The following is a 12,351-nucleotide window of genomic DNA, read 5'->3' as shown; positions in this document are numbered from 1 at the left end:
CCTTCCATTCCTTTTTCCCTGGATGGTGTTGTTCCTGTTTACTGGAAGTGGGTTGTTGTCGTGTAGCTTTAGGGAGTTCTTGACAACTTTTTTTTTCTCCATCAGGCTCCAAGGATGGAGGCTCAGACGATCCTGGGCTCTCTCGTGTGTTTCCCTAATCTTTACCTTCAGATTCCTATACTGCAGCGTGTGCCAGGCTCTGAGGACATTGTCTTAGGCAAGGAGGATATCAAGGTAAAGACGTGCTACTCTGGGACTATGGTAACAACACAAAATCTGCATACTGCATTGTTAGTGGATCCTAACATATGTTACACTGCTGGTGCCTGATTAGTTTACGTTAAACATTAAGTTAAGAGGCTGGTCTTAACTGTGCTCTCTTTGTTATTCAGGATTATCTGGTCAACATCCTGCTGGAAACTGCAACAAAGGAACACTGTGAAGGGGCCAGGTACCAGTATTTCTAATGCTTTTTTATTTTATTTTTTTTTAATGGACTTGTCATTCATTTCATTTAGTTTGAGATAAGTAATGTGTTTACATCTGTGTATGTATCATAAACTTTGAATAACTAATGGCTTCTGAGCATTTACTTTAACTTACAAATCGTTTTATTTAGTTGAATTGTAGAATATCTTTTGAGTTCATGCCTTTCAAATGTGTTTAACATTAATTTGTACTCTACTTCTGTTATTCAGATGCATTGCTGTGTGCAGTCTGGGTCTGTGGGTGTGTGAGGAGCTAATGCAAAAGAACATCCACCACCAGGTTAAAGATGCCATCAATGTCTTGGGAGTAACACTAAAGGTCAGTGACCATCTGACACTGAGAAACATCATCACACCATATATACTGTGTGTTCACAGTTTCATACCCGACAACTTACAAAACACCTTTTTTTAAAACATTTGCGTCATAAACCTCTGTTGACCGTTATAGCTGTGGCAAAAATGCTGAATAAAAAGCAATCATAGCTTCTGTCCAACTAAACCTGATGTTGATCACTGCAGAACAATGTCTGCACAGTGAGGAGAGGAAGAGTGTGAGAATAAAACATATCCAGTGATGTGACTCACGGGTACATTTTGGGAGCCCTCTATTCTCCTAGAGTGAAGAGATGCAGAGAACCAGTGGATGCTGGGGTTTTTTTGTTTTTTTTTTCTCATGGAAAAGGGTTTGGGGCGGTGGCGTAATTTCCAGGCAGCTCGCTCTCAGTAGATGTGGGCCAATTTAAGCAGCTACATCTCCCAGCTTCCTGCTCGAGCAACCCCCCTTTCTCTAATGGAGCAGTAATCACTCCCCTGTACAACTTGACACACAGACTCAGCCAGCCCCAAAATAGAGGGTATAGGCTGGGTGGGGGATCTAGGGGGAAGAGTGGCACTGAGAGTCTCTTTTCTAAAAGCAGGTGCTGAACTCTCAGGGCCCCTTTTTGTGTTTGGCCATTTCTGCACTCCCCACATTGTCTGCCCTTGTTACATGTTGAGAGGCATTCAGCTGGAAGAAATGGGAAATTCTATTTCTTCACAAAGAATTTCAAATCACTGAAGAAATCAACATTTGAAGGAAAATTGTCAGTAGCTCAAATCTCTACTCCAGTGAGTCCGGAGAAAATGAGCCATGGTTTTGAAGTGGAAATGAAATTATGCTGATTATCTTCACAGTAAGTGAAAATCTACATGTAAGGGAAATAATTCTGAATTCTGTTACAGTCTGTCTGTCCCGAAACTTTTCCTCCCCCATCTTTAAGCAGCAATGTCCATTACCCTTGTCCGAATTCAAGTATTTGGGTGACCTAAATCCCAAAAAGGAGAGTGTAAAATAAGCAATCATTGCAAATTATAAGAGCAACTCTCAGGAGGTCTAAGAAATAAGAAACAATAATTTCTGGAAAGTCTGGGAATTGAGAAGTAACAGGTGCTCGGCCTTAAAATCACACAATACTGTCAAACACTTCTTGTTTTTATGTGCATAAATTGATTCTGTCCTGTTTTTGACATTTGTTTTGACCAAGGCTGTGAAAACATCCTCAACATCAAAATTAGTACAATGTTTTCACAGTTTTACAGCACAAGCATCAACCAGCTCAGTGTTCATATCAGCTTTCTACATATTGTTTCATTCACATCCTAATTAATTAACTCACCGTTGAGCCTTTTGATCAGCTTAAAGCTTCAAAGTTACAGTATTTATTTTCATCTTTTGCATCTGCTCTGTCAGATCATGAGCAGTGAGTCTCTAGTATTATCCAGTATTATTTAGTCTGTGTATAGTTATGCAGCTTTAAAATGTGAAAACGGACACAGGAACATCATGTTTTGTAATTGCTTTTTAACCTTGTTAAAATTAGAAATGAATTGCCAGCAAGCATAAATGTTGTTCCACGAAAATAAACAGGAAAAATAAACAGATTTGCTGATCAGTTTTAGATTTCTCCAAGCAACTTTGTTGTTTCATTTTGAAACTTGGAAGAGCTGCTCTCAATAAAAATCACATTATTAGTGAAAGCAAATCTGATCATTGCCAGTGACCACAAAAAGTTGAGTTATGGATATTTTCACTCAGCCAGAAAGCATAATGGGCTTTTCAGTGAACTGTTTTGCTTGCAAAGTGCTTTGCCTCAGGAATGTGTATGTGTAATAGAAGAAATACTGGCTTAATATCTACATTTTTTCCCCCATGTTGTTGTTGTTGTTGCTGCTGACTTTACAAGAGGCCAGGTCTTGTTATTCACTCGCTGTCCTGTTCTCTTGTTTGTTCAGTTTGGGAACAAAGCGGTGGCTCAGGTAGCCTGTGACGTGTTTCAGCTGCTCATTTCTCACTGGGAACACCTCAAGAGGTTGGAGTCTGCGCTGCCTAAGAAAATCATAGAGGTAACATTAACATGCTCACATCTGCACGCACACAATTAAATTTCCCGGTATCCATCAGTGGCTTGTGAGAATCAGTGAGATGAGCAATTCACGTGGCATCACTTCAGCTTAAATGTAATGTTAAATGTAAGTATTAGTATTACTCATGCTTATACAGTACATACTCTACATCCTGTGGCATCACATCCATTTAAGCGCACAGCCCTGACTCAGCTGATGAATAGGAGTGTGTCATCCAATTATCTTTCTCCTTGTTTTCTCCCAACACAGATCTTTGTGGCCACAATAGCCTTTTTGTTGCCAAGCGCAGAGCACTCAACAGTGGAAGCAGACAAAAAGGTACATGTTGGAAGGGAGGGGACATGAAATGGCTGAGATCTAAAGGCCCTTGATCTATCATGTTGGAATGGTGCATTTGCAGAGGAATGTTTCAACTGAAGAGCTTTGTTGTCTCCTTTTTCCTCCCTCTTCACATCTCACTATATCTGCATCTGCTGTCTCTGCAACTCTTATCTTTCACCAAAATACCCCCCCCCCCTCTATTTTTAGTGTATTAATATTAATTTTCTTTTGATTTTGACATTGATTAACTGAACTGAGAAAGGCATCTTACACTACTTTACTTACCTCCTCAGTTGATGGTATCACTGCTGCTTTGCCTGTTGGACTGGTGCATGGCCGTTCCTTTGAGTCTGCTGCTGGAACCCATCACCATGCCTTCGGTGGAGGACCACACATCCCACAAGGCCCCACTTCTGGACTACATCTACAGGGTGGGTAGCCTCCCTGGCAGCTGGGAGCTCCAGTTATACAGCAAACAGACCTGAAGAAGCCCCCCCCACTGACTGCTTTCCAGTGTCCTCTGCTGTTGCCCACAGACACAACAACTTCAGCTTTGACATCTCCACCCCCCATCCCACCACATGGGCTTGCCACTTTAATTACACTCACCTCCACTGTGACCTCATGACTATGCCTCATTTAACATTATAGCAGCACAACTAGCATAGAAGCTCCCGCTATATCTGACGCACGCAGTTGGCATTTATCACATGCAGGAAATTCTAACAACTTCACTTGTAGTAGCGTGTTCAGCAATTGTTTAAAAGAGGTAAAATATTCAGTATTTAATCTATTTCTCTGTTCGTCCCTCTAACCCTGTATTTTATGGCCTGACCCTGAGGGTGAGGGCCAAGATTTAGGCGCATGAATGAGGTATTATTCATACCCTCCTGTCTGGGCAGATGCGGTCAACGGCAGATCTTTGTAAGGATGTCACCCCTGATAAGAAATGGTCCAATTATTCAAACAGGACCCTTTGTCCACTTGATAAGCTCGGGCTATAAACGCTTGTCCTGGAGATTTGAATGGAATATGTCTTAATATGAGAGCGACTGCAGCTGCTATGAAAGCAAAGACAATTAGATGTGATTGGTTGTCTATCAGCACACAAAAGGCGTGGGCCCTCTGGGTTTCATTGGAAATAATACATCAAGCAAGGCACCAAAAGGTGTGACAATATTAATGCAATATCAAAACCCAAATCTATACATTTCCACAGACACGTTGGCTGTTAATTATTCTCTATATCAGGCTGAGAATAGCTTCCCTAATACAAAGCACCTCCCTTTTATTCCTTCACTGAACAGAATGTCACAGTGACAGGGTAGAGTAGTGTCCATGTATTTTCCATGCTTCATCCTCTTTTAATTACAGTTTTATATTTAAACAAGAGAGGGATTAAAATGCACGCTCTCTTAAAACAGAAATACAGGCTCAATGCATCTAATGTGAAGCTTGTCATGGTCTTCATCCTGAGCTGAAAAGAAAAGTGAGAGAAGTTGTCTCTGGTGACTGGCAGCATGCAGATCGCTGGAAAACACTTGCACTAGACCTCATTGGTTCACTAGAGTTGTGCTCAAGCTTCTCCATCTGCTCTCCCTGCCCGCCTCAGCAGCCAGCTGCCCCACCCGTGTGTGCGTGTGTGTGTGTGCGTGTGTGTGTGCATGCCTACATGTTGTGTGTGCATGTCTATGCGGTGTGCGTTAGATGTTGTGCCTGCTTGCTGACCATTATGTCTTTATTTGCGTTGTTATCATTTGATTTATGTGTGTGTGTATGTACTGTACATTTCCACACAGTATGTACCCTTCTAGTTACAGTATGCTTATTTCACTACGCGCTTCCTTCCACGAACTGTTGCTATGCGAAAGCCCAGTCACTTAGTTGTCAAGCACAGCCGTGGGTTTCCCCCCCCTCCTCCCTTTCTGTCTCTCCACCTCTCCACAGAGGAAGCTCTTTGGGGCTTTGGTGTAGCAGCTGTTTGGTTCAGGTCTTTTCAGCATCAAGCCTCCAGTCCCCCCCCCCCTCCATGCACCCAGAGGTCTGCTCAGTAGAATCATCCACATACTGTCTACATTGCCCCACACAATACTGTTTCAGATGGCAGGGCCAGCCTGCCTCTCTGAGCGTCTCTCAGCCAAGTGTGAGCGTATGCATGTACTGAATGGGATTAGCCTTTGCATGGCTTTACCCAAGTTGCTCCACTCTGAATGAGAGGCCCCCCTCATTTACATACATTAAGCATATGTTTTACCCCCCCTCCCTTGCATGCAGCACCTTACCTCCACTCAGATTATTTAGTATACAGGTGTGTTTGTATATGTGTGGCTGAACGTGCATGTTTGTGGTGCGAGCTGAGCACAAGGATAAAGTCTTAATTAAATCAAACAGTGTAAACCTGTCCAATGGCTGTAATCAACTGCCCCAGTGCGCCTTATCTATCCCTGCCAACGGATGCTCTGCCATCTGTTATGTAGATCGATACACTCACACATCACAGGAGAAATGGATTAGTGGCAATAAAGACCCTCTTTTCTCTCCTCCTCTCCCTCCTCCTTCCACCGTTGCCTTATGATGTAAATGGACCGTATATGCCCATTTTATATGGTCCTGGATCATGTCAGTCCGAGACAGGCCCCGCAGTGTGCGAGTGTCACTGTACATCATCTTGCCAGGCAACATCATATCTAACAGGGCCGCATGAGGGTTGAAGTTGAGTCATCAAAGTGCCTCTCGCTATCATGCTGTAGAATTAGTTGCCAGGGACACTTTATCCTGACATAATCACTGTGAACACTAACATTTTCGTCCCGTCCCTCAGGTGCTGCACTGCTGCGTTTCTGGTTCCAACCTGCACACCCAACAGAGCCACTACCTCCTTAGCCTGTCAGACTTGTCGCCTGATTATGATCTCATGTTGGGTCAGGTTAAGAGCTTTGAGCCACCACCATCCCAGACAACCACTAGCGACTTCGGCAACCTGCTCACTGTAGCTGAAGGTAAGGGTAGAGAAGCATGCCATCGCTGCAATCACATGGGTGGGGTAGATGCAACCCAATTCCCCTTTTAATACCTGCTGTGTGTGTGTGTGATTACACTTGACTGATAGATGAAATAATGACACAGGATTTATAGTGTGTGTACTATATGTGCATGTGCCTGTATGCTCGGGGTAGACATGCACAAGAGAGTTAAAAAAAAGTGGCAGTTACTGGTAAGTCTCATCTGTCACCATGGCAGCTTGTCCCCTGATGACTATCTCTGATCACAGGACTTCATTTCATCTCCATACTGTACTTTTTACAGACCACAGAGACATATATTCTCCCACTAAAGAAGCCAAAAAAGATTACAGGGAAAAGCAAACTCTAAGTAGACCATCCATTTGGAGCCTCTCCATTAAATGTCAATATCTTATTAAAAGTATGAAAAGGAAATCAACCATCACAGCGAATGGAATGTTCACATTAGTGCTCAGCCCCAGAGAGAAGACCCATTATGGGGTTTTGATAAAAATGTGATTTTTTTTCCTTCTTTTTTGTGACCTTGTGATTCCATTAGGCAATGTATTCCTCTCTGTCTCTCTCTCTCTCTGTCCCTCTCTCTCTCTCTCTCTCTCTCTCTCTCTTTCTCTCTCTCATGTCCTCAACTTCTGAAAAGTCCTTAGAGCCCAAATACACAGTGCATACATCTACTGAAACAATGTGAGATTTGTGGACAGCGGCTTATACCTGGAAAATTTCACCACACCTTTTTGCTTTTTGGTGCACAGCTGCACAGAGTCTTAGTAGAAATAACAAAACACTATCAAAAGGGCAAACCAAAGAGTGCCGGCCTAGTTATATTCATGCCCCCACCTCATATTGATCAAGTCACATCAAAGGGCCAGTGCATCTCTAATGCAGCTTGGCCTGCTTTCTAAAGAGCTTTCTCCACTTTGATGGGGGATGATGGTATTGATAGCACTGTCACAATGCAGGAGTGCATCTTCTTGTTTTTCCCACATCACTGCAGAATAAAGCACAGCATGCCTTTCACTTGGGAGTAAAAACCTGTGCATTTACATAAACGCAATTCACTAAGTAGAGTCCTATTCAGCCGCCTGCGAGGACGGTGGTTCTCATTAGCACTCGGCTAGTCTCGACGCTTGTCCATTGTAAGAAGATTCAATGGGCTTTTCAAAGTTGTCTCTCATGATTAGATGCTACCTACTTAGAGGTGTGCTGGCCAAGCTATTGTGAGAAATGAATAAAGTACCCCTGTTAGTAATCATAAATGAGATTTGGCTTTGTGTAAAAGGAGCTAATAGTGATGATAACATGTCTGCACACAAATATGGGGCTTTTGAAATATGGTTAACAAAGTCTGCGTTGGACATATTATAAAAGACACCATGTGAGGCTACATTTTAAACCCATCAGTGACTTTTACCATTCATCACGTTTCACACTTCCTCACATTTATTTTTATATAGTGATGGTCTCAGTGTTGTTTTGTTGTTTTTTTTTCATCCTGTCCTCATTTTGTCTCCAGAAAAACGACGTCGGAACATGGAGCTGATACCTCTCACAGCACGGATGGTCATGACACACCTGGTGAACCATCTGGGTCACCATCCACTAAGCGGTGGCCCCGCGCTGCTCCACAGCCTCGTGAGCGAAAATCATGACAACCCGTATGTGGAGTCGTCGGAGCTGTCCTCCGAGGTCTTCAAAAGCCCCAACCTGCAGCTGTTTGTCTTCAACGACAGCACGTTGGTGTCCTACCTGCAGATCCCTGCCGAGGCACCCACTGTCGGACAGCCCCCGCAACCTTCGTCCCAAGTGCGGGTCATCGTCCGGGACATCTCAGGCAAATACTCATGGGACGGTGGAATCCTCTACTGCACCACCCAGGAAGACTCTGTTGACGTTTTTCACGCGGTCGACCATCCTCTTTCGACTACCACGGTCGCTCCCAGCAGAAACCAGCCTTACTCTCCACACAAGAATCACTGTTCAGCCTCTGACTCCCTCTCCGACTGTTGTGAGGAGGACGAGGCAGACGTTCTGGATAAGTTGTTGGAGGACCTCGGCCACAGCAGCCCAGAATGCCTGCCCCAGCCGCAGCTCAAACTCAACCAACCAGCCCCTTCGCCGCACGGCATGAACATAGAGCAGGAGAGCGCCATCCTGGAGGCCATTCTCCGTCAGACTCAGCAGGAGGAGGAGCAAGTGAGGAGGTGGAACGCCGACATAAGTTTTCGGGCCGCCTGCCAGAAGGAACCCTCCCACCAGGAACCAAAAGCTCCTTTCTATTTCTGCCGACTGCTGCTAAATGACCTTGGCATGAACTCCTGGGACCGCAGGTAAACTACTCTGTGAAATTAGCAACAGTGATTGGTTTGGTTTTGTACAAGGGGAAGAAAGAGACAAATGGAGAGAAGTGGTGTTTTAAGAAATCACACACGGCTCTGTTGTTTATTTAGCTCAGCGAGTGGTTCTTTATCATCCAATCCACAAAATACATCTTAAAGTTAACCAGTCAGAACACCTGCAGTGTAATTACATGGCTGATATTGTTTTCACCTTGTGTGTGTGCGCCACATGTGTGGGTCCTTGACACACTTACTGCAGTGCAAAATATCGGATTTTAGAACTTTGACAGTTGTTTCCACAGACAGGTGACAGACAAACAAAAAGCAAACATGACAGTACTCCCTACCATAGGGCATGAGGAAATCCCTCAGGATAGAAATGTTGTGAATCATATGCTATGGCCTTCACAGTCAGCAGATTTCAGCCCAACTGAACATCTCGGTGTTCTTCGTTTCTGTAGATTTGCCCCAACTTGCCCAGGAGCATTGATTGTGTCTGCTGTGGTGGCACATTGTGGCCCAACACCCCATTTAGACACATCTACCTGTGCACAGATTTTGTCACAGCTGTGTGAGATACAGTCATGAAATGTTGTTTGGTTTTTTATTATATTTTTGGCCTTTTGCCTTTATTTGATAGTACAGTCGAGAGAGACAGGAAACGGGGTTGGATATAGCCTCTGTATATGTGGCGCCGGCTCTACCAAATGAGTTAAATGACGCCCCCATTCATGAAATGTTTGTAGTGTATGTTTGTATGTGTGTAGTTTGAGATGGTTGTGCTCCAGTGAGTATAAAGAACTTGGTTAATAAAATAGTAAGAACGAGTGAGCATTCATGAGTGGAAACGTCAACATGGTGAGATGATGATAAAGACGGGTCTCGACTCGAGCACAGCTTTTGTACCCAGGTTATGTATTTCATCCTCAGAGTCACTCGGCTGTTGGCTTGTTACTCAAAGAGAGAAAGAGCAAAGTTAAAAGCACACTGCAGCGTCTTAATCTCCTCTCCACAGGATAAAAGTGTCCAGCTGTTTTTAACTGAGGTCTGCCTTACAGAGCCACATCTTTGCAGTGCTTCCCTGTAAATTAAAAGCTTACACCTTTTAATGGTGATGGTGCAATGAGTACACAGCGAGTAGCAGAGTGCTGTTCGCACCTGTGCTGTTTTTGCCTTTGTTAATCTTGAGTAAAAAAAACAAGTTTTGCTTTTTGTGCCCAAGCTTGAGTTAAAAACTGTTTTATTTTGTTTTTTGGACAAACTTTAAATACAAATTTCTGTTCAATTTAGAGGTGCCAGTGTGGCCCAGAATTTACTTTTATAAATAGACTTATGTCTAATCAAGGCTTTCTTCTTCTCTTTTTCAAACAGGAAAAGTTTCCATTTGCTGAAGAAAAATTCAAAGCTCTTAAGAGAACTGAAGAACTTGGACTCCAGGCAATGGTAATGTGTTTATTAAGTTGGATCAGAATCAGAATTTTCAGATAAATCCTGTCAAAGTTATGTACTAGTGAACAATATAAACAGCAGTATTTATATATTAGTGCTCATTAGTCCTACACAGGTGAAATTTACTATGTAAGTCATACAGTTTCTCAAAGCAGCATCATATTGCCCCCTCCTGAAGTTCCTCCACTGCGATTTTCTTAATCTGCTCCTCCTCTTGCTGATGAAAGCTCCCACTATCACTCTTGCTGTCCCTCTCCTGCTGTGTCTCTTTTAGTCCAGTCGATAAATATTCCACACACTGCTAATGACAGGAGCTTATTAAAGAATGCCCTCAGGATTGAACCTCCTTCTCCCAGTTGACTTGGTTGGGCAGTAACAACCTGTGCAAAAGCATGCAACGTCCCCCAAATCGTCCCCTGTACAATTCACTGCCATGGCAACAGGGAAGTTGAGGCAATACCCCTATGATTTTATTCAGCAACTCAATTACACATAGACGCACAATTTACCTTGATAAGCAAGGTGTAGTGTTTTGAGTCATTGAATTCACATTTCAAAGTGGCTGGAAGAATGAGACGCTTTTCAAGTTCTGCTGCATTTGTAAAACCGGCTGTTGTGTTGTTCTTTTAATACTGACTGTTTTATCTTTTGTTCTGTAGTCGAGAGACACATAAGATTGCTGTGTTCTACATTGGAGAAGGCCAAGAGGACAAGTGCTCCATCTTGTCCAACAGTGCAGGCAGCCAGGCCTATGAAGACTTTGTATCTGGACTGGGATGGGAGGTGAGGACAACCAACACGCTCAAGTCAACACAAATACAGCCTAAATATATGCACACACAGATGTACAGCCACACTCAGAACATTAAATTATACATGTAACCCTCAGGTGGACCTGGCCACACACTGTGGCTTTATGGGTGGCCTCCAGAGGAACGGCAGCACCGGTCTAACAGCTCCTTACTATGCTACCTCCACTGTGGAAGCTATCTTCCACGTCTCCACGCGCATGCCATCTGATTCTGATGACTGCCTCACCAAAAAGGTAAAAGATCCTCTTTATATTCATGATCTGGTTTGAACCTGTGTGTGTTTTGTAGTTTTTTTTGGTGTGTGTGGGGGGGGGTGTAACTTCTGCCTCTCCAGAGTATGTTACAGGGGAAAAAAACAGCTTTGCCAGTCTGATGCAGTGAAATGGCTGCACAGTCCTTCCTGCCCAAAGCAGTGTGTTGTTGTAGCCTTCAGCTCTGTGTTAAGCTGTGATCAGGAGGTGTGACTCCAGAGTGCGGGCATTGATTAGTGACCCTGGTCAGGCAGGCCTGAGGAGTAGAGAGTCGCAGGCGCGTGAGTGAAGAGAGGGCATGTGCCGCTGTGGTAATGACTGTGATTCTGCTAGCCCCTGCCCCCCTCCCTGCGCGCTGTGACCAGGGCCTGGATTCAGCCATTAGCTCTCCCTGCTAGGGCAGGCGCCGGCCGGATGCCGGCAGGATCCTTTTATCCAATTCCTGCTGCCGCCACAGGAGCGATCGATTGGGTTCTGCAGTGGGATTCTGAGCTGTAGTGCACCAGTAGCAGTTAGCACGAAGAAATGAGCCGCAAGGCCCCTGCCCGTGCTGCCAATCTTCTCATACAGTAACCTGCTGAGAAGGGAAATTCATCAGGCTCAAACCCCTCCCGTCCTCCACAGACCTACTCCCTCCCTGATTCACAAATAACCCCTAACTCATTCCAAACCCACCCCGAATCTCTGCTTAGTTAGTTACTGTGTAAAGATTTTGACTTTGTCTGACCAGAGTGAGGCACTGGAGCGGTGACAGTGCCCAGAGTGGAGTGTGCTGCCACTCCACCTCAGTTCATTTCACTACAGAACTTCTGTAATTACTCATGCTCACCCTGCACACATCTCCACACAGCAACAGGCCCTGGCCGAAATTGGCTTGCAGGCTCCATACAAGGATATTTTACCAAAAAAAAAAAAAAAAGTGGGGGTAGGTGGACGGGGGCAGAGAGGGGAAAAAGGTAAGGTACGAAGAATTGGAATGAGTGTTGTCTGTGTTCAAGTGGGATGTTTCACTGTCAATTTAAAAATAACACTTCTAGTCCAACAGTCACCCACTTTACTGCCTGTGACCAGAGAGACATACTGTGGGAGAACTCTCACTGGGCAGATTGCCTGTTTGAGGGCAATGGGGGGAGAAAAAAACAGCAAAACCAAAAAGAAAAGAGGGAAAACCATGAATTCCTCAATCCAATTGTGGGTTTTAGGGCAGTGCCGGCTGCAGCAGTAGCAGCTGGCTTCAGTAATGTGGTTATAGAAGCGACCTGCGGGGT

At 44.3% G+C, this 12,351-nt stretch overlaps 1 protein-coding gene across 9 annotated transcripts in view; it reads left to right on the top strand.

The window, feature by feature from the left end:
* Positions 1 to 12,351, top strand: part of ralgapa2 (Ral GTPase activating protein catalytic subunit alpha 2) — a 93,984-nt gene that overhangs the window by 49,194 nt on the left and 32,439 nt on the right. For all 9 annotated transcript variants that reach the window (XM_085767308.1, XM_085767311.1, XM_085767303.1 and 6 more), the window contains 11 exons: positions 106 to 234; positions 393 to 451; positions 699 to 807; positions 2,763 to 2,873; positions 3,144 to 3,212; positions 3,509 to 3,646; positions 6,037 to 6,214; positions 7,749 to 8,562; positions 9,943 to 10,014; positions 10,680 to 10,803; positions 10,910 to 11,065. In XM_085767308.1, the coding sequence (XP_085623434.1) occupies positions 106 to 234; positions 393 to 451; positions 699 to 807; positions 2,763 to 2,873; positions 3,144 to 3,212; positions 3,509 to 3,646; positions 6,037 to 6,214; positions 7,749 to 8,562; positions 9,943 to 10,014; positions 10,680 to 10,803; positions 10,910 to 11,065 (1,959 nt within the window). The remainder of the gene's footprint in view (positions 1 to 105; positions 235 to 392; positions 452 to 698; positions 808 to 2,762; positions 2,874 to 3,143; positions 3,213 to 3,508; positions 3,647 to 6,036; positions 6,215 to 7,748; positions 8,563 to 9,942; positions 10,015 to 10,679; positions 10,804 to 10,909; positions 11,066 to 12,351) is intronic.

Source organism: Trachurus japonicus, chromosome 22 (genome assembly GCF_045865225.1).
Source record: "Trachurus japonicus isolate A0001 chromosome 22, Traja_1.0".
Lineage (NCBI taxonomy): Eukaryota > Metazoa > Chordata > Actinopteri > Carangiformes > Carangidae > Trachurus > Trachurus japonicus.
Note: the sequence above shows the minus strand (reverse complement) of the source record. Positions and strands in the feature narration are given on the sequence as shown.